General features: G+C 31.5%; 1 protein-coding gene across 1 annotated transcript in view; it reads right to left on the reverse strand.

Annotated features, from left to right (window-relative positions):
* The window catches only part of LOC136034542 (E3 ubiquitin-protein ligase MARCHF6-like), a 289,901-nt gene that overhangs the window by 5,143 nt on the left and 257,383 nt on the right, over positions 1-27,375 (reverse strand). Inside the window, exons 2-5 of the mRNA XM_065715771.1 lie at positions 18,267-18,336; positions 7,684-7,859; positions 4,499-4,723; positions 2,659-2,791 (exon numbers count right to left, since the gene is read on the reverse strand). Coding sequence (XP_065571843.1) covers positions 2,659-2,791; positions 4,499-4,723; positions 7,684-7,859; positions 18,267-18,327 — 595 coding nt within the window. The 5' untranslated portion in view covers positions 18,328-18,336. The remainder of the gene's footprint in view (positions 1-2,658; positions 2,792-4,498; positions 4,724-7,683; positions 7,860-18,266; positions 18,337-27,375) is intronic.

The raw sequence follows: 27,375 nt of genomic DNA on the forward strand, positions 1-27,375 counted from the left end.
GACGATTCAAAATACATCGTTACACTTTCCATTACTTATGTTTAAACCCCACAGCAGGCTAAAACCTCACAGCAGGCTTTATAAAAGCTAAACCTGTGGGGTTTAAAGCTAAGCCCTACAACAAGCTTTATCGATCGGTCGAAGCTATTTCCTTTATCTTATTTGATTCTCAAGATATTAAGAGGTATCGGAGTTTTTCCCACTTTAAAAACGAACTTGCTTTAGCCGCATCTTGGAGACCCGAGAAAACTGTTCTCGTATACCAAAAAAAATGAAACTTTCTGACAAAAATTTCACCTTACTCTAATTTCAATCAATTTTTTTCTTAAAAAAAGGCACTAGAACTTTCATTTTCCCTTCGAGCGAGCCCTTTCTAAGTTTCAGTGACCAGCCCTTCAAAACAAAGTGGTCAGAAGAAAAATAGGAAAAAGTTTATAGAGGCCATATCCTTGTTTATTTGGCCTCCTCTACGCCCTTGAATTTCGAAGTCCTTATCATGATATTTAGAGCCCAAAAATCTGAAAAACATTCTCCAGCTTTTATCACTTCTGTAACATTTATGCTGTGCAACACGAAGCAAACATAAACGTACAAAATTTATACTGTGCAAGGCAACACCTTACATCGTCACCCCCTAAATGGTCCTAATGGGTTTGTAGCTTGAGAAAAAAAAAAAAAAAAAAAAAAAAAAAAAAAAAAAAAAAAAAAAAAAAAAAAAAAAAAAAAAAAAAAAAAAAAAAAACTCAGCAACCTAAACATCCCTTGACCTAAATGTAATAGCAACGAACACAAACATTGAAAAAAAAAAAAAAAAAAAAACAAAAAAAACAGAGAAAGAAAACAACACATAGTTGGTTCAAAGCCGTAAGAGTAAGTCTACTTCTCCTTTTTCCCTTTTTTGAACGAGAATAATATTTTTTTTTTTTTGTTGTCACAGAAATGGCTACAACAAAAATAAATAAATTCAGCAAAATTTTTGACTGGCGGCTGATTAACGCGGTATGGTGTCGTTGCTTAAATTTATGCTTGTTTATAAAATTAATGTTAAATTTCTATCACTTGCAGCTGTTATAGTTAGGAATCATGCTTAGTTTTTGCTGCTTTCAATTTATAAATCCTGTTTTCAATATAAAAGGTAAAAAGAGGATTCATCAGTACTACGCACGGACAAAAAGTAATTTTTCTTGGTGTTCAAGCTGGGGGGCTGTAAGTTTCCTGCACAGGGTTTTTGGCCATGGCAATTCCTATAGTGCACTTTTTGTTCCGATTTGAAGCCATGTATGAGGCGTCAAAATCTACTTTTAAAAATTCCCGTACATTCGTTTTCAAGAACCTATTTTAAAATAGAGACTAATCAAGATAATAGTTACCATTCCTGAATCAGCTATAAATGAAAAATTTTCTCGCTAGCCAGTTTTTTTAAATGCATTTTTTATTCTTTGGTTACTATGGGCCGTACTCACTCTTTACGTGGCTCTTTCGCTGCAATCGTGATCATATTTTACGGCCGGTATAATATTTACGGTTTATTAATATTTTATGGCCGGTATAATTGTTAAGACTTTTTTTTTTTTTTTTTTTTTAATTAAGGAATCATCCAAGTCATTTTCCATGAATCACAATATGCAACAAAGTTAAAACTAGAGCACAAAATGTGAATAACAAACACAATTAGCAAATAACAAGACAAAAAATGAAAATAAATCAAGAGAGTGTATGAGTTTCAACACCTACTTCCTATTTAAAAGTCGAAATGTCATAGGTTAAAGAAAATTTTACAACTTAATTCCTATACCCCTTTGCAACTATGTTAGAAAAAGTTAACTTATTTAACATTAAAATGACCATGGCGTTTTGATTGTAACTGACTCAAATGAAGATTCCATTTGCAGAGCCCGTCTGTAAATCAAAAGAAACTAACTATTTATATAAGCTATATATATAAGCCAACTACTTTATATAAGCTAACTATTTATATAAGCCATATTAAAAGCTTAACTAACTATTTACAGCTAAACTTAAAGTTAACCATTTTAACTATGTTATTATTTCAACTAGTTAAATATATTAATTTATAGTTAAACTTGTACATTTATAGCCTAAACTGACGCTATTGTTACTGCAGAAATATCAGATACAAATTATAGGGATAACAGTGAGGATATATATGAGGAAACAGTGAGGTAGCTAATAATTAAACGAAACACATCCAAAAAGAGAAGTTAGGCTAATCCTAATGAAATATAACCTTTAGTTTATACAATAACATATTTTGGGCAATATATTTGCACATTAGGGTGGGGGTGTCGGTAAAGCATTTGGAAAGCGCCCCTAACTTAACATAGTCTAAACTTAACCTACCTAATGTGCATATATATAGCCCAAATTATACAAGTCCAATACATTTTATCACCATTCACTTGTCTTTGTGGCAATGAAACTGGTTTTCTGAGAGCTAACCTAAGTGGAATTCTTGAGTGTTTCGTTTAATTAACAAGTACCTAAGCAGCTAGAGACTTTATTGAAGAGAAAAAAATTTCTCGAATCTTTTCTTCTCAGAGAGTGGAGATCAAGTCGTGTGAGCTGGTTCCTTAAAAAAAAAGTTAACAGTGACGTGTACTACACCGCTAGATTTTAGACAACCGTAAATTTACTTACTAAAATAAGGTAATATAGAGTGGCCAATGACATAAGGACATGCAAGAGTGAGTCCTAACCAAAAAATGGCCGGTCCAGCAAGCTTGAAGACGACGAAATTTATATCCAGGTTTCTTAGGCCGTTCTGGTACATCTGAAAAGAACAAGGCTGATCAACAATTAATGCAGAGCAATCCTTAAAAGGGGAAGGGGCGTGAGTAAGGGGAAGAGACCGAGAAAGAAGGAGGGGTCAAAGAAAAAGAGAGAGACAAAGAGAAGGTGGAAATAAAATTGATGTACATATGTATTTTGAACATTTCTGATTGGAAATATAATAACTCTATTTTCAGTTTAACCTTTTTAGGGTTTGCTAAGGTTACAAATTTTATAACATCATATGTAACAGAAAATAAAATATTTCAACAAATCTAGATGCTAAAAGGGATCTAGGATATATATGCTAAAAAATTTACCAATATATACCAGTGAAAAATACAAGAATAAAACGGGCTTATTTACACAATGTTGTTATTACAACTATGTTGAACACCTCTGTATTCTGTAATCATCTTCTTTCTTTTTAGAAAACTCGTATAGCTTACATTTGGCAGCTAGCCAGGCAACTGGTAAGTAAGAAATGTACCGTTTCGGCTAGAATTTTTTTTTAAACCATAGAGAATAGTTTTACAAAGTTTTAATAGCTTACAACATATTTGATATATATATATATATATATATATATATATATATATATATATATATATATATATATATATATATATATATATATATATTTCAGATTGCTCGCTCCTCAACCTATTTAAACCACCAAACAATCAGGATGAGGCACACGATAAAGCCAGCTTCCCTGGCAAATTTCAGCTTCTACCTTTTTACGGATAGCCAAACCGCTCTTAAAAACAATATTACAAACACACATTATTTCAACTACAAATAGCATCAGTATAAATAACATAAAAGTCTATTAAGGATGAGACTTTACTAATAAAATAATTTATACAGCACTCATCTGAGCAAATGGGTATTTTTCAGCCAATCCGAAAATCATATGAAGATCTGGCTGGCTCAAATTAGGACCAGCTAAATCTCGGCATTAATAAAAGCTTATTGTGAATGGGTATTAATTTTTGGCCACTATTTCAGAAGTTTCAAATATCAGATTCAACCTAGGGGTAACAGAGAGATATAAATCTTAAAAGGTTGCTGGAAAAGCTGATTGAGCTTGTTTCAAAACACAAATAAAGTGATATACAGCATGTATGATTTTAATACTCCTCGTTGCTTAGCAGAGAACACGAGTAAAACTAATTACAAGATTTTTACAGGGTTATTAATAATTAATTGATCCCGCTTAATTAATTTTTATGTTATGAAGATTAAGCAGATATTTGATCTAAGGTATCTTGGTTTTCAGATTGCAAGTAAAATGGAAATCACACAGTGAAATTGTATCGGTAGAAGTTGCACAAGGACTGGGTCTACTCCACATAAGCAAACACAAGTAGTTAAAATAAGACTAGTTTTAGTTAGATTTAGACATTTTTAGTTTATGACTTTTAGATTTAGTTTGATGAACACAGAAAAAAATGACTGCATGTCATTGTAAATCTAAATGATTTACAATGGAGGCACTTATCTTATTATAGTTGGGGACACTTTGGGACTACCCCCAATTTGGGGACATAATTCAGATAATGGCAACATAGTCTATTCAGGCAATTCCAAAAAAGAGGCCATTTTTTTCTTTCGTCCAAAGTTCAAAAACCTTGTCTTGGGATTAATGATCTTGTGATATGTTAATTTTTAAGTTTAATTAATTCTTCCTATTTTCACTACTTACCTGTTCCAAGGCATGTCGCAACCACCAATCTGGTGACATCATGGTGACAGCACAAATAATTTTTGTATAAAGCACACCCAGACACCAATCTTGAGTCAGAAAATAGATAGGGGTTTGATGAAGAGGAATACGAAGTGGGACGATCAACACAAGATCCAGAGTCAAACCGAGTAGAAATGGAACTACTCCAACTAGGAGAAAGAACGCAACAAATGATTTCGTACCCTGAAAAACAACAACATTTATTTATATAATTGCGTAATAGTTCTCTTGTTTCCTTCACTGGCGTTGGACCCGCCTACCAGAATTAAAATAAATTACATTTTTTTTTAGCATAATTATTGAACGGAGAGGAAACTTATAGTAATTTCTCGTCTCGGCAGATATCTAAATTCAATCTAAAAAAGAAATAAAAAGAAGCCCTCTTTATTCTCCCTTCAAAAGCTATAAAATATATCTATAAATAATTCACTAGAAAATAAATCTAAGAAAGTGGTAACAAACGACATGATTGGTGTCTTATGGCCGATTAAAGCTTTACGAATATTAAAGCTTACGAATAGTTCAGTTTTCAAAACAATGAGCTTCGCGAATTAAAAAATGAAGAAAGGCTAAAACGAAAATACATCGCTGCTTTAATTATTGAACATCGTCTGGCAGGAGTAACACTTAGATTTTCTCTTTATTTTTGCTTATACGCTGCGAAGGAATGATGAATCAGCATTCTAATGAACCCATTAAGCATCTACCATTAACGTACTTTTCGGTTTTGCCAACAACATAAGAATATTTCTAATTAATTTTTCTACATTTTATCTTTTTATTACCTTTTTCCAATAAGTGCTCCATTTTTACATAATAAGGCAAAATAATGTCATTAAAATGTTTAGTCTTCCAAGAGGGCAAGGGAGAGGGTTTAAGCCCCCTGTCTGGTAGAGCTTCTTCTTTTATATAGAATTACTCAAGAGTAAAAAAAATATATATCTCTGTTTATCACAATGATGAAATATGACTAAAAGTTTATTACTACTTACAATAGAAAAAAATTAATATAAATTTGGTTTCGTGGTTTTTATGGAACGAGCTATCTTTTCAAGCAATTAAATGGATCGAACCTTGTCACTTGTATGCCCCCCCGGGAAATAAATGAGCAATGGCACCAAATCTTCTCTAACAAATATAAATAAAACAACATCTATGGATTTTACCGACGTATACGATAAAATGAGACATGCACGGTGTCTTTAACTCAAAACCTGTTTTACAGAGAGCACGTTTGATTTTAAACGGACAAATTTGTTATAAAAGTTTGTAATTCCTCGAACTGAATACATTTGTTAGAAGAAAAATTTCCATAGCTCGTCAATATTAACTCAAAAAGTGTTATTTGACAATATAAGTTGCACGGGAAAGCGGAAAAGCCAAGCAATGTATTTCGGAGTAAATGACTATCATTGAGGACCAATGCAAAGAGTATGGGTCACTTAAAATAGTGGAAACTGGCGCTAGTGTCGACAAGAAACCATCAACATCATTTAGCATTTGGCGACACTTAACATTTGTTTCAGCGTAATAACAAGAATAATTAATTTAATTTCTGCAGTTGTTAAAAGTGTGTAATAATTAGTGTCTAATCTCAATTCCTGACAGAAAAACGATTACAAAGATGGAAAAATGCCAAGCGTTACCAAATGCTAGATAGCGTTGATGGTATTTTTGTCAACAGTAGCGCCAGTTTCCGCTCTTACAAGTTACCCATACTCTTTGAATCGGTGGTTTCTGCAACAAACATTTTCGTACACATTCAAGATTTGCACCTGTGAAAAAATAAAAGGGATATAGCAGATAAAAACAAAATATGAACATCTTCGGTAATTTGACGACAAATAATTTCAGAAGTAAAAGATTTATATCAACTCCTCAAAAGCAGATGGAGTTTATTCACCGAAGTTGACATAGAGTTGGCAAAAAGTAAAGATAGAAACTTCAATATGCTGAAGTTCGTCTAAAAACTGGCCAAAGAAAAGCCATCAGAGAGACCCTAATTCAAAAGCTTTGTTCAGATACCAGGTTAGACAGAAAAAGCTAGCTCAGCTGGAGTACAAGTAGATAACTATGCAAATGAAAAAACGGGAGTGAAGCTGTGTGCCTCCATTTTAATAAAGCCGTAAATCAGTATTATTATAGTATTTTTTGTTTTGCTCGTTATTTCGTTTTTTTTTAATATTCATTGTAACACTCAGATGATTTTTAATAATTTTTTAATAATAAATCTAATATTTTATAATAATCTTAATCATTTCCAACTAACCTAAACAAAGCAAATTAATTTCTGTGTCAATTACGTATTATGAAGTAAGGTTAATGGATTTCCCAACCATAAAATTATATTTTGAAATAAACCTCCCTTTTATTCAAAACGGGTATATTTATTAGAGCTTATATACCTTCAAAATATATATTTAAATTCATGAATATGAGCATATTTTTTTTATTAAGTTTTACTAGTCGACACTGGTCAGCCAGTGGCGCTAACTTACGAAAATGTAGAGAGGGAGGGGAGATTATACGTCTTTAAATATCTAGGGGGCAGTCTTTTCTCATTTTTTCCATAAAATGTTAAAAAAGCCATTATACAATGAAAATACAAAAAAAGTTTTTATTTACCATTCTTTATACAAAGTTTTGCCCCTCCCACAAGGGCAGTGTGATGAAAAAAAAATAAATATATATAAATATCATTACAATACTTTAAGTTGGAAAGAACTTACTCATTTGCACTCGCCCAAAAAGAATTCCAGTTCAAATATTTTGAAAGGTAATTGATAAATAAGAATAGGTAAATCGGTAAATAATCGGTAAAAGTAATCGGTAAACAAGCCGTAATCAGGCGCTGGCTATATATGTTGCTCTCAAAATGCAAAAGTAAACCATTAATCAAATTTATTGTAAAATGCAGGTGATTGAGAGGGCTACAGCCCCTTCATATTATAGTGGGATCGCAATCAATTTTCGCTGAAAAATAACATTCGTAATCAAATCGTAAGAGTCTGTTACTCTACTAGCACAGTAAGGGCAATTTACTAAGATAAGTTCTCTAAAGTGTGGAAAAATAATCGTCAACTGAACCCCATCTTGAACCCCGATGAAGCCACGTACAATAGTATCTTCAAAAAATTACTCACAATTTTCACCCATAGTTTAAAGCGTTTAAGCATTGCTTGTCGCCCCTCAGGTATCCACTGATATACAAGAGTTCCAAACCGAATTGACAGCCAGCATATATAGAGCCCAGTGAAAGCAGTATACAAGTCATGCACTTGACCTTTCCATGGAAACATTATAGCTCTTCCAATACCAACTGAAAAATGACAAATTGTTACAGCAGTACTTACACAGCAAGATTTCCAAGTCCAATAATCGGCAAATATACTAAGAAAGAAAAGAAGAAACGCAACACAAGAGATATATTGCGACATTTTAAAATAAAATATTGAGAAATAGCGTTCCTCTAGACCAAAAATTAATATGTTAGTTATTAATGAATTAAAGAATACGGCACTGGATTTTAAAGTCCCTACCCGTGGTGCTGATCTCCGTTTCAGGAGAAACGGAGACCTCCGTTCAGCAGGGTCCAATTTAGCTATATACAGATTCATGCCACTAACCCCCGTTACAAACCAAATAACCAGCGACACCAGGACCAGAACCCTTGTCCTCACAGACAAAGGATTCAGAGTCTAGCGGGCAAACGACTCGGTTAGGACGGCTTTATACTAAGAAAATTAATATGTAATTGGCCAAATCAATAGCTTAAGTTAAATTCAATCTATTTTCATAGGGAGAAGGGGAGGGGCTTTACAAGAAACTCAAAGACAGTCATATTTCATCGCTTCCAATGCGCAGATATGTCTATTCTTTTTTTTTCTGCATGGAGAAACTGGAACCAAAATTAGAAAATTCTAAGCCCTGATTTTTGAGAATTTATTACATTACAGACGAGTAAAACATGTGCTCTAGTTTCATTATTTCGGCTTTTGAAACACAATCTTGTAAGAATATTATGTTATTTGTGATACGTACGTCAAAAGTAGAAACTAAATCTATATTTTAACACTGGAGCAGATTCAAATTGCCCCACTTTTTATAAATTACGTGAATTGTCCATATGAAATTTTAACTTAACCAAAGAATCAAAAACTTGGTGAGCCTTAGGATGTTTTGCAAGTGAGCATTCGTGTCCTCTTTTATTATATAGGTTGTAATATTTTGCACTGAATTTTCATTAAAAGATTGAAATCTAGGAAACCAAAATCACACTTTAACTTGCACACTATATTTGATTCCAAATATCTATTTTTACAAATAAATATCTATTTAAATTAAATATTTACAATAATTTACAATTTTTGTTTCTATTGGAAACTAAAAACTTTCAATAAAAAGAATATAAAACATATTTTTTTGTCAGGTCTTATTACAGGACAATGATGTAAATCATTACTTCCAAACAACTGTGCAAAAAGTGGGGTAGTGGGGTAGTAGCAATGCTACTTGGCAGTTTTCATGGCCTAGTAAAATTTATTGGCATATTTTTTTTTCTGAAAATACCAGTGTTTCCACTATTTCAAAATTTTTAGGGATTTCCTAAAAAATCTCTGTCTTCTCGAAAAAATCGTTTTCCAAAAAAATCCCATTTCGTTCAGAGTTACCACCCCTAGTGATTTTTCACAGTAACTATCCACCCCTATTAACTATCACTTTCACTTAACGTGACATAGTCTTTTCACTACTTTGCAAAGTTTTGTCTCAATTATTTACTACATTTCCAAAACCAGACATAGATCTTTGAATTGCTGGCAAAAGCATAATGTTTATAAGATTATACAATTCCATCAAAAATTATCTTGTGACTCCTGGTACAGAATTTCATTTGAGCATGTTTATGTTCAGTGTAATTCTGAGCATCGATGCAAAGAGGGTTATTTTAGACAGCTAGATTCCGAGTTTTAATATAGTTTTCTTTTGCTATTCCGTTCAATTTTTAAAGGTCTGAGAATACAAGAGAGTTAGATTGAAAAATTATTCTAAAACGAAAAAGGGATATTTTATATGACCACTATAAAATTAAAGCAGAGAAAGGGGAAAGGATTTCTTAACAAATTTGGAGATATTTTCATTGTCGAGCTATAAATTAGATGAACATACAACTCGAGACTTTTTTATGCTCTTTCAAGATACAAACGTCGTTTTACCCTTTAAGATGATACCTTTTTCTTTTATTTTTTGCAATTTAGTTCGAGTCTGATTTTCTTTTACTCTAGGTTTTGGGCATAATATATAAATCTTAAATACTGCAGCGACCGTAGAATCAGCCAGCTAGCTATAAGAATGATAAAAGGTCTTCCGCAAAAGCTTCACAACAAAGGAACATCACCATCAAGCTCTCTATTAGAAATAATCAAACCTAATAGTGATATTGACACACAGTGGCAAAACAACGACAAGACTTCAGACTTTTATAGGAGCAGTTTTAGTTTCTAATTTTTGACAAAGAGACTGAACTTTGGACACAGTGTTTAAACTGCACCAACACTAATCCAATCACAATGTTTCACTTGGAACTAACTATACCAACTCAAATCAACCTAAGGAGTTCCAAAATCTCGCGATGAAAATAGTCCGGCTTCTAGAATCGTCAGCTCATAAGCAAAGTTTGCTAGATTACCCTGCCAAAAAGTCCAAAGCGGATCAACTTATGTGTTGAACACTGCTTTAAGAATACCATTATGCCCATTATTATCCTTAAAAGTATTATGTAATCCTGATCTTTGATGCTTCAAGAGAAAGATATTGGTAATCCTAGAGATTGGTATCGAATTCAATTAGTATGTCAGAATGACTTTAGCACGAATTTAGAGAAGTAACGTACGCTTCCGCTTTGTGAGTGAGCGTGAGTGAAGCGTGTGAGTGTGAGTGAAGATTGATCGAACAGTTCATGGTAATGAACTGTAAGTAGCTCGATCCAACAGGAACCAAAACTCTGAAAAAGAGCAACTGCAAAACAAAAAGAAGTGTTTTCGTTTTTGATATTCCTTTTTTTACCATGTGATGTATCTCTTCTGGAATATCTCTTCACATGAGATACATGTATCTCTTCTCTTCTGGAAGAAAATATGTATCTCTTCTCACGCTGCTGCTTTTTAAAACCTGTTCCAACTAAAAGCTCATTGAGTTTCAATGTTGTCATGTGAACATTTACTTTTAAGTCGTTGTTATCATTCGTCCTTGTGGATAAGTTTGTACTTTTTCTACTTCTCTTCATGTGAAAGTGAATATTTGTCCCAATTTCGCACAAATAGCCAAATTCTTTCTAAACTGGTTATTCGTTAGTCGAAAGAATCTTAAAAGGGCTGGTAGTTATCAAGGTGTACATACAGTTAAAGCAGGAAAGGGGAAAGCTGGAACGTGGAAGATTAGTAGCCTAAAACAAACTACAATGTAGCAGCAATTCTCTGTTTATTTAGGGGATTAGGTTAGGGCAAAAATAATATCATAGCTTCATAATACATGTGATTACAAGGCTGTCAATCAATATTCTTCCAGAAAATCAAATGACATTTTTTATAGTTGTAGTATACTGATCAATGAGTATCAAGCATGCAGTTGGGTATATATTATTTTTATGATACCAATACCATTGAAGCGTACAACTCCATCCATGAAGTAACATCAGTAAACTATATCAGTAACTATAAACTATATCAGTAACTAATCTATATCAGTAAGCTATATACAGGATACTTCAGACTTTGAATACTATACTCCACTAGCAGTTTTAGAGTAAACATGATCCAGTACTTTTGATAAAATGGTAGATATAAAATTATGGAGTAGGATATTTATGGCTAGTATATGGCTTGCCATTGAATTAGTTAATAGTCTAAATTGTAATTCAGAAAACTAATGTTATTTCTAACTGTAAGCTATACTAAGTTTTATTTATAACTGTTCTGTAAAATTTACGTATAAAAATTATTTTTACTCAAAGCTAAGCTGTCAAAACTCAAGTTTTTCAGCTAAAGTGTCAACAGCTTTTGGAATTCTTTGGAATTTTTTGGCAGCTTTGAAACTTTTTACATGCCTACTTCCAAATTTTCTAGTGGGACTAGTTCCTCTTTGCCACTGCAAAAATAGAAAGATCGGTTACATAGCTAAAATTGATATAGTGATACATTAGCATCAATGGAAAATGATTGTGAAAGAAAGTTCTGATCTCAGAACTTCAGAAAGTTCTGAAAAAAATAAAGGACTGACAGCTAGCCAGTATTTTATTTGCAAGCAGTGAACTACGTCAATGACACCAAACGTAATTGTCAAGCTTAATTTGCTTCATTTCTTAATAACTGTCCACGACCAAGAGTGACAACCTAGAATATTAGACTATAATAAGACGACTCAACATTAAATATCAGACTAGAATAACACTACTCAACATTAGACATCAAAACTTGAAATAATATATAAAAACAATAATAATTTCTAAGTACTTTTCCTTATCAACAGAACCATTGCAAACAACACTAGATGTGAAAAAAAGAAGAAGATTTATAATGCATCACGACAGAATATGGGTGACTCTAAAGAGTAGAAACGGACGCTGATATCGACAATAAAGAAATCGACAACGTCATCTAGCTGTTGGCGTTTCTTGACACTTTCAGTGTAATCAAAGGCAAAATTAGGGCAACACCAATATTCGCTAGCAAAAAAAAAAAAAAAAAATCCAAAACAGGGGAAAAAACTACCCATTCTTGACTTCTCTCACAATTGTTCCTTTAAAATGTCCAAAAATTAAGTGATCACAATCCAAACGTTAACGTGACCTTAGAATCGGATGTAATTATTCATCAAGAGAAATCACTAGCATTGCTGAGTTTATTTTTGTAGCACATTAATCGGAGCTACTAAATTTCTCCTTAGTGGAATCTTAATTGAGGAGAGTCAACTTCAATGACCTTGACCTTGCATCATGACCTTAATGAGAAGCATAGTTACTTACTTGTACTTACTTACTTGTACTTGTGGCGGGAATCAGGCGTTTCCACCTCGCCCGGCATCGATGATCTTAGAGACCTTCTTGCACCATGTTGATCGATCTTGTGCCAGCTGCTCTGCAAAGGCGAGCAACTGTGTTGACCATCTGTGACCAAATTTTCTGAAACCCCCTATTGGTTCAAGGTCTGACTTGGCCAGGTTCCACCAGTTCTTCCTCTGTCCTCCTTGGCGTTTCTTCCAGTAGCTAATAGGCTCAACTAGAAGTATTTGGCGAGGCAGGTACTCTGGCGGTTTCCGCAATACATGGCCCAACCATTTCAAACGGCGTTCTTTAATAGTGAGCACAACCTCTCTCTGAATATTGCACATTCGACGTATATTCACGTTGGAGATACGGTCACGTAGCTGTACTCTGAGAATTCTTCGTAGACAAGTATGCTCAAACACCTTAAGTGTATTCTCTTGTTGTAGTTTTGCCGACCATGTTTCGCACCCGTAAAGGAGAACGGTGCGGACTAGTGCCATGTAAATTCGAACTTTCGTTTGGACACTGATTTCACGGCGATTCCATAAGGGTTTCCGAAGAGAGGCAAAGACTGTCTGCGCTTTCTGTATTCTCTGTTGGATATCAGTGTCGGAAGATCCGTCAGTACAAAGCTGGGAGCCTAGGTATGTGAAACGGTTGACTTTTTCCAGCTGAACTTGGTTGATAGTTAGTGGGAATGGTCCTGTGTCGTGGTTAATAGCCATGAATTTCGTTTTCTCTGTGCTGACTTTCAAGCCGATCAGATCTGCCCAGGCCACAACGCTGTCAAGCATGTTTTGGGCTTCTACAGGGTCTGACAGGAGGCCAACATCATCCGCATAATCGAGGTCAGTCAGCGAGAAATTCTGTCCAACCTGCGCTCCTGGATAAGACGATAGAGCATTTTCAAGCACCCAATCGATGCAATAATTGAACAGAGTCGGAGAGAGGACACATCCTTGTTTTACTCCGAACTCAACCAGAAATTCTTCAGTTTCTTCGCCATAGATTCTAACTCGGCTCACTGAAGCGTCATAGTATGCCTTCATCAGTTCAACAAACTTCAGCGGCATTCCGTCATTCTCCAGGATCTTCCAAAGTTTCTGGCGAGTGACAGAGTCGAAGGCAGCAATGAAGTCCAGGAACATCAAGATCAGGGGTAGGTTGTATCTTTCAAACTGCTGGATAATGAGGCGAAAGGCGAAGATATTATCTGTACACCCTCTACCTGGTCGAAAGTCGGCTTGATTTCCTCGAGTTCTTTCCTCCCTTGCCCCTTTAAAGCGGTTCAAGAGTATGATCCCGAATATTTTGACGGCAATGTTTATTGAGACTTATTCCGCGGTAATTTTTGCATTCGGTTTTGTCTCCTTTCTTATAGAAAGGGAGGATGACTGATGTCTTCCAGTCTTTTGGAAAAGTGTTGGTCCTCCACACTTCGTCGAGAATGCCATGGAGCTGTTAAGCAGTGACCTCAGGGCATTGTTTGTATAGTTCCGGGGGGAGGCCGTCTTCACCTGGGGCTTTGTGGTTTTTTAGGGTTTTGATCGCTTTTAGTATTTCGGCTCTGGTCGGTGTATCCAGCTCGATATCATAAGGCTCTTTAGCGACGGATAAGGCTCTTTTAGAGAAGCATAGTTCTTTTTTTTTCTAAAAACATTTCGTCAAAGCTTTTTTCAAAAAAAAATATTTTGATATAGTTCAAAATCTCTAGCTATTTACCATCATTTGAAGGAAACACAACCATCATTTTCACTTCATAACTATTTTATACTGGTAAGCTTACAGCATTTGGTTTTGTTATGCATGTTTTCACCAGGGATGATGACTTGGACCCAGGTACTTTAGAAATTAAGGTCTTGAAGTTGCTACACATCAAAGACTTCAATTTTTCCTTCATCTTATTCTGGCTTTAATTTAGAAAAAAAATCACAAAACTCTAAAAAGAACAAGGCAGTAGAAAATGAGATCAAGCGAAGTCTACACAAGTTCTTGAGCAATACTCGTAGCCTTTTTTCTTTTTTTTTAAGGCGTCAAAAAAGAACAAATTTTCAAATAAAAAATACATTTTTTTTTCTTTTTTTTATAAACCTAAATTCTTGGCACTAGATACATCATAGTATTTAAACCTGGCATACTATGCCAGATATTCTGGCATATTATGCCAGATCCAGTGGGGTCATTCTCCCTGCCAATTCAGTCTCAAACAGTTCGTGGTAACGAACTGTAGTAAGGAGCGACCCGGCTCAATAGTAACCAAAACTCTAAAAAATGGAATGTTGATACCAATACCTACATCAAAAGAATCGCATTTTAATGCTGATTTTAAATATATAAGTTTCATCAAGTTTAGTCTTACCCATCAAAAGTTACGAGCCTGAGAAAATTTGCGTTATTTTAGAAAATAGGGGGAAACGCCCCCTAGAAGTCATAGAATCTTAACGAAAATCAGACCATCTGATTCAGCGTATCAGAGAACCCTACTGTAGAAGTTTCAAGCTCCTATCTACAAAAATGTGGAATTTTGTATTTTTTGCCAGAAGGCAGATCACGGATGCGTGTTTATTTGTTTTTTTATTTTTTTTTTATTTTTCCCAGGGGTGATCTTATCGACCCAGTTGTCCTAGAATGTTGCAAGAGGGCTCATTCTAACGGAAATGAAAAGTTCTAGTGCCCTTTTTAAGTGACCAAAAAAATTGGAGGGCACCTAGGCCCCCTCCCACGCTAATTATTTTACCAAAGTTAACGGATCAAAATTCTGAGATAGCCATTTTATTCAGCGTAGTCGAAAAACCTTATAACTATGTCTTTGGGGACGACTTACTCCCCACAGTCCCCATGGGAGGGGCAACATGGGGAAGTTACAAACTTTGACCAATGCTTACATATAGTAATGGTTATTGGGAAGTGTACAGGCGTTTTCAGGAGGATTTTTTTGGTTGGGGGAGGGGTTGAGAAGAGGGGGATATGCTGGGGGAACTTTACATCGATAGTTTGTCATGGGGGAAGGAAATCTCCATGAAGGGAGCGCAGGATTTACTAGCATTATTTAAAAACACAATGAAAAAATAAATATGAAAAAGTTCTTTCAGCTGGAAGTAAGGAACAGCATTAAAACTTAAAACAAACAGAAATTATTACCCATTTGAGGGGCTCACCTCCTCCTAATACCTCGCTCTTTACGTTAAAGTATTTTTAGTAATTTCAACTATTTATTCTACGGCTTTTGTGATTCTGGGTTCATTCTTAATGAATTGGGACGAAATTTAAGCTTTAGTGTAAAGAGCGAGGATCTGACAAGGGGGCGAACCCCCTCATATATGTAATAAAAATATGAGAGTACAAAAGTTCTTTACGTAAGCTAATTTATAAGTTACGTAAATCTTTTACTAATAAAAATATTCGTAAAAAATTAAAAGTTCTAGTTGCCTTTTTAATTGACCAAAAAATCGGTGGGCAACTAGGCTTCCTCCCCCACTCTTTTTTCTCAAAATCATTCGATCAAAATTATGAGAAAGCCATTTAGCAAAAAAAAAAAAAAAAAAAAAAAAAAAAAATACAAATTTCGTTTTAATTATTCCTCTGCGGAGAGCCAAAATCAAAACATGCATTGATTCAAAAACGTTCAGAAATTAAATAAAAAAAACAAATTTTTTTTAACTGAAAGTAAGGAGCGACATTAAAACTTAAAACGAACAGAAATTACTTCGTATATGAAAGAGGCTGCTTCCTCACCAACGCCCCGCTCTTTACGCTAAAGTTTTTTACTGTTTTAAAAAGAAGAATTGAGAGCCAGAGTCAAACTTTAGCGTAAAGAGCGGGGCGTTGATGAGGAAGCAGCCTCTTTCATATACGAAGTAATTTCTGTTCGTTTTAAGTTTTAATGTCGCTCCTTACTTTCAGTTAAAAAAACTTGTTTTTTTTATTTAATTTCACAAAGAGACTGGATCATATCATCCATAACAGCACAGCTCGCCTTATTAGCCTTATTTTAAACATTTCAAAGTGGTGCGAACAGTTTTTTGGGGACACATAAAACGGGTATCTATATGCAGCGATGAGTTTGAGGCCGAACTAAAAAAAACAAAACAACGAACAACAGGATAGTAAAGCCAAGCGAGAACATGTTTTTACAGTAAAAAGTAATCCTAACCCCTCATACATAGGAAGTTCTCCCCCCGTCCTGGCGGATATTTCAAGAAAAAAACACATTTTACCTTTAAATCATATATGCTTTTCTGAATATACGAGTAGTATCTGTGACATCGCAATACTTATGCTGATAGTAGATCCAGGGCATTTAAGAAGCAGTAGGCTCCTTATATACGAAATTTGATTTCCGTTTTTTTTTTCTCGTCTCATATTCAGAATTATTTTAAACATGAGGCATCTTATCCTAAAAAGCTACAAATAGATTTCAGGTCATAATATGTAAAAACTTTTAGGGAGGGGTTTAGACAAATATGTTCTCAGAGGATACCACCGTCGCTCTCTGTGTAAATAAATACAATTAAATACATAAATAGAATTCTTTTACTTCACACCAAGAATAGTACTGCATTCAGAGATACACAATTTTGACCACTTTAAACTGAATAACTAGTTTAAGACTGTCGCTTGATCCAATACTGGCCTAATTTAGGTGATTTCTTTTGTTTCACTACAAAATGGTGGCAATCGGTACTTTACTGGGGCGTAATATTCATTTTTTTATAGAGTAGAGAAACTTGAAATTGATATTTCTGCCAGAATTGGCACTCTCTTGAAATAGAACAGAGATAGAATAGAGATGAAATAGAACAGAGATAGACAGCGATCTATCTATCTCTCTTGAGATAGAATAGAGAGATAGAATGAAATAGAATGGCCCTCTTTTTTATAGAATAGAGAAACTTGAACTTGATATTTCTGCCAGAATTGGCACTCTCTTGAAATAGAACAGAGATAGAATAGAGATGAAATAGAACAGAGATAGACAGCGATCTATCTATCTCTCTTGAGATAGAATAGAGAGATAGAATGAAATAGAATGGCCCTCTTTTTTATAGAATAGAGAAACTTGAACTTGATATTTCTGCCAGAATTGGCCCTCTCTTGAAATACTGCAATCGAATACTCTAAACAATAATCCTTCATAAAAAAATCATATAAGCATGACCCCTCGGAAATCATATATTCTCTTACTGTTCACAACGCCAAATGCTTTTTTTAGGGAGAGGGAGGGGGCATAATTCTAATCAGTTTTAGAAAGTTAATCTTCTGATCGGCGAATTACCATCAAAGCTCCGTTCTTTAGAGTTTCTGTTAGCATTGACAAAGGTCACTCCTTACATACAGTTTATTAACATAAGCAGTGGTATCTAAGATAACCTAACTAATGCTATTCAAGATCTTAAATAAGCCTTTACTAAACTTAGTCTTTGTGAATATGCAAATTAAAAAAAAAAACTATAGTACCAAAATCTTCACTGTACTGAGATGTTCTTACCCTGACAAAATCGATTTTTTTTTTACCCGAGGATCAGAAAAACAAAATTTCAGGTGGTAACTACCTCAAAATAAGAATTTATTATTATTAAAAGGCCCTGCATTTCCAAATTGGTTCATGATATCACAACCTAAACTTGCGTCAAAAATTTAAGACAGATGAGTAATGATACTCCAATTTATAAACAAAAATCTTACCAGGGATAAGTAGAACTGCGACACTCGATACACAAAATGTTGCACACATCAATACTATCATAAGGAAGACCTGAAAATCACGGCGTATCAGAATACTACATAATAATAATGACCAATTAAATCAAATGAATGAATTACTGAAGTGAATTCAGAGATTTAATGAAAGAATTGTTTGGGCTTAAAGCTTGGAAAAAATAAGGAAATAAAAAATTATTCAGAAATTACATCTTGATCAGAAATTAGGTTAGGTTATATAGTGGCGATTTATCTTTCTATGGACGAGTCTTTGTTTTTGAGACTGTGGTCCTTGAGTTTTTGAATGAACTGACCCTATTCTATTCCATATAATTATTATACAAAAGAGCATCACACATAGATTGACAAGCGATAACTGAATGCACTTTGGGGCCTTTATTCGAAAAGACACTTTATGCCATTTTTTGATTAGATGACCCAACCGTTAAACGGGAACGGAACATCGATCCACTAACGTTGATGTATGCGAAGTGACGACAACAAAACAGCTTTTAAATAATTTGTTAAATGCATGGCAAAATGGAGTTTGACAGGACTACCAAAAAAGCTCTGGCCAAGGACCCCTTCTACCGTCATCTCATAACAGATTATGTAAAAAAAAAACTTGTCATCTTTGTAATCAGTTTTAAATTAATGTGTCGACTCTGTGAATGAATGTGAAAAACAAGAACGCTGTCAAAGCAAGAGTTAGACAACCGAAAATGAACCACAATGAAATTTGAGACATTACAACAAATCTATATATATAAAAATAAGTTGTCTGTCTGTTATGTCTGTTACACTTTGTCTGTTACGCCAGATTATATCTTCTATATATATAAAAGAAAACAAGCTAGAATGTAAAAACTGGAAATTGCATAAATATTTCGAAATATTTTGACAATAGATTAAAGTAATTCGAAAAAAAAAATGGTAAAAAACTAAACAAAAACTAAAAGAAAAAACTAAAAAAAAAACTAAAAAGAAAAACGTAAAAAAATAAAAAGATGAAAAACTAAAAAGAAAAAAAACTAAAAAAAAACAAACTAAAAAAACTGGGAATTGCACAAATATTTCAATATATTTTGACAATAGATTAAAGTAATTCGAAAATCTTTAAACAGATACCCCAAATTTGAGGTTTAATATAAATTGTTGGAGCTTTAGCATGTTTGGCACGTAAAGATTTTTCCAAGTGTCAACGTTAGAATGAACATTGACAAATTGAAGAAAACAAATCAATAAAAAGAAGAAACTAAAAAAAAAGAAAAAAACTAAAAAAGAGAAAAAAAACTAAAGAAGAAACTGTATCTATATATATAAAAATAAGTTGTATATATGCATGTTTGTTTGTTTGTGGGTTTGCATTTGACGTCATTATAAGTATATAAGGCTTTGTATATGACGTCATTATAAGATGACACTAGAGATCGGGACATCGGGACACAAACGACGACCGGGACACAGGGAATATAAACGACGACGTGTACACTCAAAGAGAAATTAGAGACCGGGACATCGGGACACAGTGAATATAAATGACGACCAGGACACAGGGACACAACTACAACGGGGACGCCGGGGGCACAGGAGGATATATAAATGACGACGGGGACACAGGGAATGTTCGATTAGCAATCACCATCAACAAAGCTCAAGGGCAATCGTTAGAAAAATACGGTAAAGATCTGAAAACGGATTGTTTTCCCATGGACAATTATTATGTTGCATGTTCAAAAGTTGGTAAACCTGAATATCTATTTATATGGACAGACAATGGGACAGCAAAGAATGTTGTATATTTGCATGTTTTACGTAGTTAAAAATCTATATATATATATATATATATATATATATATATATATATATATATATATATATATATATATATATATATATCTTCTATATATATAAAAATAAGTTGTCTGTGTGTGGATCTGTGGATGGATCAGGTGACGTCATGTTTGTCCGCATATGACGTCTGAATTATTTCACACTAATACAAAAGAAGAAAAAAACTAAAAAAGGTAAAAACTACAAAAAAAACTAAAAAGAAAAAAAAACTAAAAAAGCTAAAAAACTAAAAAAACTAAAAAAAGGTAAAAATCTAATAACTAAAAAAAAACTGAAAAAAATAAAAAAAGGCAAAAACTACAAAAAAAATAAAAACTAATAAAAAAACTAAAAAAGCTAAAAAACTAAAAAAACTAAAAAAACTAAAAAAAGGTAAAAAACTAAAAAAAACTAAAAACTAAAAAAGAAAAAAACTAAAAAAAAGGAAAAAACTGAAAAATAAAAGAGAAAAAGAAAACTAAAAAAATATGAATAAATATATATAAAAATAAGTTGTTTGTGGGTTATGTCTGTCTGTCTGTCTGTCGAGTGACGTCGTGTTTGTCCGCATATGACGTCTGAATTATTTCACACTAATACAAAAGAAGAAAAAAAACTAAAAAAGGTAAAAACTACAAAAAAAACTAAAAAGAAAAAAAACTAAAAAAGCTAAAAAACTAAAAAAAACTAAAAAAAGGTAAAAAACTAAAAACTAAAAAAAAACTGAAAAAACTAAAAAAAGGCAAAAACTAAAAAAAAACTAAAAACTAATAAAAAAACTAAAAAAGCTAAAAAACTAAAAAAACTAAAAAAACTAAAAAAAGGTAAAAAACAAAAAAAAACTAAAAACTAAAAAAGAAAAACTAAAAAAAAGGAAAAAACTGAAAAATAAGAGAAAAAGAAAACTAAAAAAATATTAATAAATATAAAAAACATAAATATAAATATAATATAAATTAGCAATCGACAAAGCACCGAGACACAAATGACGACCGGGACACAAATGACGACCGGGACACAGGGAGTCCCGGTTTTTTTAGGTTTTTTTAGGTTTTTTAGTTTTTTTCTTTTTTCTTTTTAGTTTTTTTTGAAGTTTTTATCTTTTTAGTTTTTTTATTTTTATTTATATTTTTTTAGTTTTCTTTTTCTCCTTTATTTTTCAGTTTTTTCCTTTTTTTAGTTTTTTTTTTCTTTTTTAGTTCTTTTAGTTTTTACCTTTTTTAGTTTTTTTTTAGTTTTTTTAGTTTTTTAGCTTTTTTATTTTTTTTTTATTAGTTTTTAGTTTATTTTATGGTTTTTTCCTTTTTTAGTTTTTTTTTTTAGTTTTTTATCTTTTTTAGTTTTTTTTTTAGTTTTTAAGCTTTTTTAGATTTTTTTATTTTGTTTTCTTTTTTTTTTGTAGTTTTTACCTTCTTTAGATTTTTGCTTCTTTTATTTTTTTAGCTTTTTTAGTTTTTTTTCGTTTTTTCTTTTTAGTTTTTTTGTAGTTTTTATCTTTTTTATTTTTTTGTATTTTTATTCATATTTTTTTAGTTTTCTTTTTCTCTTTTATTTTTCAGTCTTTTCCTTTTTTTAGTTTTTTTTGTAGTTTTTGCCTTTTTTTAGTTTTTTCAGTTTTTTTTTAGTTTTTAGTTTTTTACCTTTTTTTAGTTTTTTTTAGTTTTTTAGCTTTTTTAGTTTTTTTTTCTTTTTAGTTTTTTTTGTAGTTTTTACCTTTTTTAGTTTTTTTTCTTATTTTGTATTAGTGTGAAATAATTCAGACGTCATATGCGGACAAACATGACGTCACCTGATCCACAGATCCACAGATCCACACACAGACAACTTATTTTTATATATATAGATATAGATACAGTTTCATTTCAGTTTTCTTTTTTAGTTTTTTTATTTTCTTATTTTTTTAGTTTTCTTTTTCTCTTTTATTTTTCAGTCTTTTCCTTTTTTTAGTTTTTTTCTTTTTTAGTTTTTAGTTTTTTTTTAGTTTTTTACCTTTTTTTAGTTTTTTTAGTTTTTTAGATTTTTTAGTTTTTTTATTAGTTTTTAGTTTTTTTTGTAGTTTTTGCCTTTTTTTAGTTTTTTCAGTTTTTTTTAGTTTTTAGTTTTTTACTTTTTTTTAGTTTTTTTTAGTTTTTTAGCTTTTTTAGTTTTTTTTTTCTTTTTAGTTTTTTTTGTAGTTTTTACCTTTTTTAGTTTTTTTTTCTTATTTTGTATTAGTGTGAAATAATTCAGACGTCATATGCGGACAAACATGACGTCACCTGATCCACAGATCCACATATCCACACACAGACAACTTATCTATCTTCTATATCTATCTATATATATAAAAATAAGTTGTCTGTCTGTGGATGTGTGGATGGATCAGGTGACGTCATGTTTGTTCGCATATGACGTCTGAATTATTTCACACTAATACAAAAGAAGAAAAAAACTAAAAAAGGTAAAAACTACAAAAAAAACTAAAAAGAAAAAAAAACTAAAAAAGCTAAAAAACTAAAAAAAACTAAAAAAAGGTAAAAATCTAATAACTAAAAAAAACTGAAAAAAATAAAAAAAAGGCAAAAACTACAAAAAAAATAAAAACTAATAAAAAAACTAAAAAAGCTAAAAAACTAAAAAAACTAAAAAAAAAACTAAAAAAAGGTAAAAAACTAAAAAAAAACTAAAAACTAAAAAAGAAAAAAACTAAAAAAAAGGAAAAAACTGAAAAATAAAAGAGAAAAAGAAAACTAAAAAAATATGAATAAATATATATAAAAATAAGTTGTTTGTGGGTTATGTCTGTCTGTCTGTCTGTCACGACCGGGACACAGGGACACAACTACAATGGGGACGCCGGGGGGCACAGGGGGATATAAATGACGACCGGGACACCGGGACACAAGGAATATAAATGACGCCCGGGACACTCAAAGAGAAATCACAGACTGGAACACCGGGACACAAATGACGACCGGGACACAGGGAACATAAATGACGACCGGGACACAGGGACATAACTACAAAGGGGACGCCGGGGTGCACAGGGGGATATATAAATGACGATGGCGACTCAGGGAATGGTCGATTAGCAATCACCATCAACAAAGCTCAAGGGCAATCATTAGAATCATGAGTTATAGATCTGAATACGGATTGTTTTCCCATTGACCATTATATGTTGCATGTTCAAGAGTCGGTAAACCTGACAATCTATTTATATGCACAGACAATGGGACAGCAAAGAATGTTGTATATTCGCAAGTTTTACGTAGTTAAAAACATATATATATATATATATATATATATATATATATCTATCTATATTCACAGGTGGGACATAGGGACACAACTACAATGGCGCGTAACTAATATGGCGCGTAACGACTTACGCGCGCGGGGGGGCTTGGGGGGGGCGCGAAGCGCCCCCACCAACTAGGTGTTGGGGTGGCGCGAAGCGCCACCCCAACAGCTAGTATATATATATATATATATATATATATATATATATATATATATATATATATATATATATATATATATATATATATATATATATATATCTATATATATAAAAATAAGTTGTCTGTGTGTGGATCTGTGGATCAGGTGACGTCACCTGAAAAAACTGGATCAGGTGAGAAAACTGAAAACTGAAAAAACTAAAAAAAGGCAAAAACTACAAAAAAAAACTAAAAACTAATAAAAAAAATAAAAAAGCTAAAAAACTAAAAAAACTAAAAAAAGGCAAAAACTACAAAAAAAACTAAAAACTAATAAAAAAGCTAAAAAACTAAAAAAACTAAAAAAAGGCAAAAACTACAAAAAAAACTAAAAACTAATAAAAAAAAAATAAAAAAGCTAAAAAACTAAAAAAACTAAAAAAAACTAAAAAAAGGTAAAAAACTAAAAAAACTAAAAACTAAAAAAAACTAAAAAAAAGGAAAAAACTGAAAAATAAGCTAAAATAAAGGTAAAAACCAATAAAAAACTAAAAAAAAACTGAAAAAACTAAAAAAAGGCAAAAACTACAAAAAAAACTAAAAACTAATAAAAAAAGTAAAAAAGCTAAAAAACTAAAAAAACTAAAAAAACTAAAAAAAGGTAAAAAACTAAAAAAAAATAAAAAATAAAAAAAAAATAAAAAAAGGAACAAACTGAAAAATAAGCTAAAATAAAGGTAAAAACCAATAAAAAACTAAAAAGAAAAAAAGGAAAAAACTAAAAAAAATTTTCATCTAAAAAACTAAAAAAAACTAAAAAAGGTAAAAACTAAAAGAACTAAAAAATAAAAAAATAAATGACGACACTCAAAGAGAAAGCGACCAGGAAAAAGGAATGTTCGATTAGCAAAGCACCGGGACACAGGGAGTATAAATGACGACCAGGACATAAGTAAAAAAAAAACTAACAAAACTAAAAAGAAGGTAAAAACTACAAAAAAACTAAAAAGAAAAAAACTAAAAAAAGGCAAAAACTACAAAAAAAACTAAAAACTAATAAAAAAGCTAAAAAACTAAAAAAACTAAAAAAAGGCAAAAACTACAAAAAAAACTAAAAACTAATAAAAAAAATAAAAGGCTAAAAAACTAAAAAAACTAAAAAAACTAAAAAAACTAAAAACTAAAAAAAACTAAAAAAAGGAAAAAACTGAAAAATAAGCTAAAATAAAGGTAAAAACAAATAAAAAACTAAAAAAAAAACTGAAAAAACTAAAAAAAGGCAAAAACTACAAAAAAAAAACTAAAAACTAATAAAAAAAGTAAAAAAGCTAAAAAACTAAAAAAACTAAAAAAAGGTAAAAAACTAAAAAAAATAAAAAATAAAAAAAAACTAAAAAAAAGGAATAAACTGAAAAATAAGCTAAAATAAAGGTAAAAACCAATAAAAAACTAAAAAGAAAAAAAGGAAAAAACTAAAAAAATTTTCATCTAAAAAACTAAAAAAAACTAAAAAAGGTAAAAACTAAAAGAACTAAAAAAGAAAAAAATAAATGACGACACTCAAAGAGAAAGCGACCAGGACAAAAGGAATGTTCGATTAGCAATCAACAAAGCACCGGGACACAGGGAGTATAAATGACGACCAGGACATAAGTAAAAAAAAAAAAAACTAACAAAACTAAAAAGAAGGTAAAAACTACAAAAAAAAGAAAAAAAAACTAAAAACTAATAAAAAAACTAAAAAATCTAAAAATCTAAATAAACTAAAAAAGAAAAAAAAAGGAAAAAAATAAAGGAGAAAAATAAAACTAAAAAACGAATGTATATACAGACCGGGACACCGGGATACAAATGACGACCGGGACACAGGGAATATAAATGACGACCGGGACACAGGGACACAACTACAACGGGGACACCGGGGGAAACAAGGGGATATAAATGACGACCGGGACACCGGGACAGGGAATGGTCGATTAGCAATCACCATCAACAAAGCTCAAGGGCAATCATTAGAATCATGAGGTATAGATCTGAATACAGATTGTTTTCCCATGGACCATTATATGTTGCATGTTCAAGAGTCGGTAAACCTGACAATCTATTTATATGCAAAGACAATGGGACAGCAAAGAATGTTGTATATTCGCAAGTTTTACGTAGTTAAAACCATATATATATATATATATATATATATATATATATATATATATATATATATATATATATAGATATATATATATCTATCTATATTCACAGGTGGGACATAGGGACACAACTACAATGGCGCGAAACTATTATGGCGCATAACGACTTACGCGCGCGGGGGGGCTTGGGGGGGGCGCGAAGTGCCCCCACCAACTAGGTGTTGGGGTGGCGCGAAGCGCCACCCCAACAGCTAGTATATATTAAAAATAAGTTGTCTGTCTGTGGATGGATCAGGTGACGTCACCTGAAAAAACTGGATCAGGTGACGTCAAAACTGAAAAAACTAAAAAAAGGCAAAAACTACAAAAAAAAACTAAAAACTAATAAAAAAAATAAAAAAGCTAAAAAACTAAAAAAACTAAAAAAAGGCAAAAACTACAAAAAAAACTAAAAACTAATAAAAAAGCTAAAAAACTAAAAAAACTAAAAAAAGGCAAAAACTACAAAAAAAACTAAAAACTAATAAAAAAAATAAAAAAGCTAAAAAACTAAAAAAACTAAAAAAAGGTAAAAAACTAAAAAAATAAAAACTAAAAAAAACTAAAAAAAGGAAAAAACTGAAAAATAAGCTAAAAAAAAGGTAAAAACCAATAAAAAACTAAAAAAAAAACTGAAAAAAACTAAAAAAAGGCAAAAACTACAAAAAAAAAACTAAAAACTAATAAAAAAAGTAAAAAAGCTAAAAAAGTAAAAAAACTAAAAAAACTAAAAAAAGGTAAAAAACTAAAAAAAATAAAAAATAAAAAAAAACTAAAAAAAAAGGAAAAAACTGAAAAATAAGCTAAAATAAAGGTAAAAACCAATAAAAAACTAAAAAGAAAAAAAGGAAAAAACTAAAAAAAATTTTCATCTAAAAAACTAAAAAAAACTAAAAAAGGTAAAAACTAAAAGAACTAAAAAAGAAAAAAATAAATGACGAAACTCAAAGAGAAAGCGACCAGGACAAAAGGAATGTTCGATTAGCAATCAACAAAGCACCGGGACACAGGGAGTATAAATGACGACCAGGACATAAGTAAAAAAAAAAAAACTATCTATATATATAAAAATAAGTTGTCTGTGGATCTGTGGATCGTGGATCAGGTGACGTCACCTGAAAAAACTGGATCAGGTGACGTCAAAACTGAAAAAACTAAAAAAAGGCAAAAACTACAAAAAAAACTAAAAACTAATAAAAAAAATAAAAAAGCTAAAAAACTAAAAAAACTAAAAAAAGGCAAAAACTACAAAAAAAACTAAAAACTAATAAAAAAAATAAAAAAGCTAAAAAACTAAAAAAACTAAAAAAACTAAAAAAAGGTAAAAAACTAAAAAAACTAAAAACTAAAAAAAACTAAAAAAAAGGAAAAAACTGAAAAATAAGCTAAAATAAAGGTAAAAACCAATAAAAAACTAAAAAAAAAAATTAACAAAACTAAAAAGAAGGTAAAAACTACAAAAAAACTAAAAAGAAAAAAAAACTAAAAACTAATAAAAAAACTAAAAAATCTAAAAATCTAAATAAACTAAAAAAGAAAAAAAAGGAAAAAAATAAAGGAGAAAAACAAAACTAAAAAACGAATGTATATACAGACCGGTACACCGGGATACAAATGACGACCGGGACACAGGGAATATAAATGACGACCGGG

The sequence above is a fragment of the Artemia franciscana genome, chromosome 13 (assembly GCF_032884065.1).
Source record: "Artemia franciscana chromosome 13, ASM3288406v1, whole genome shotgun sequence".
Taxonomy (NCBI): Eukaryota; Metazoa; Arthropoda; class Branchiopoda; order Anostraca; family Artemiidae; genus Artemia; species Artemia franciscana.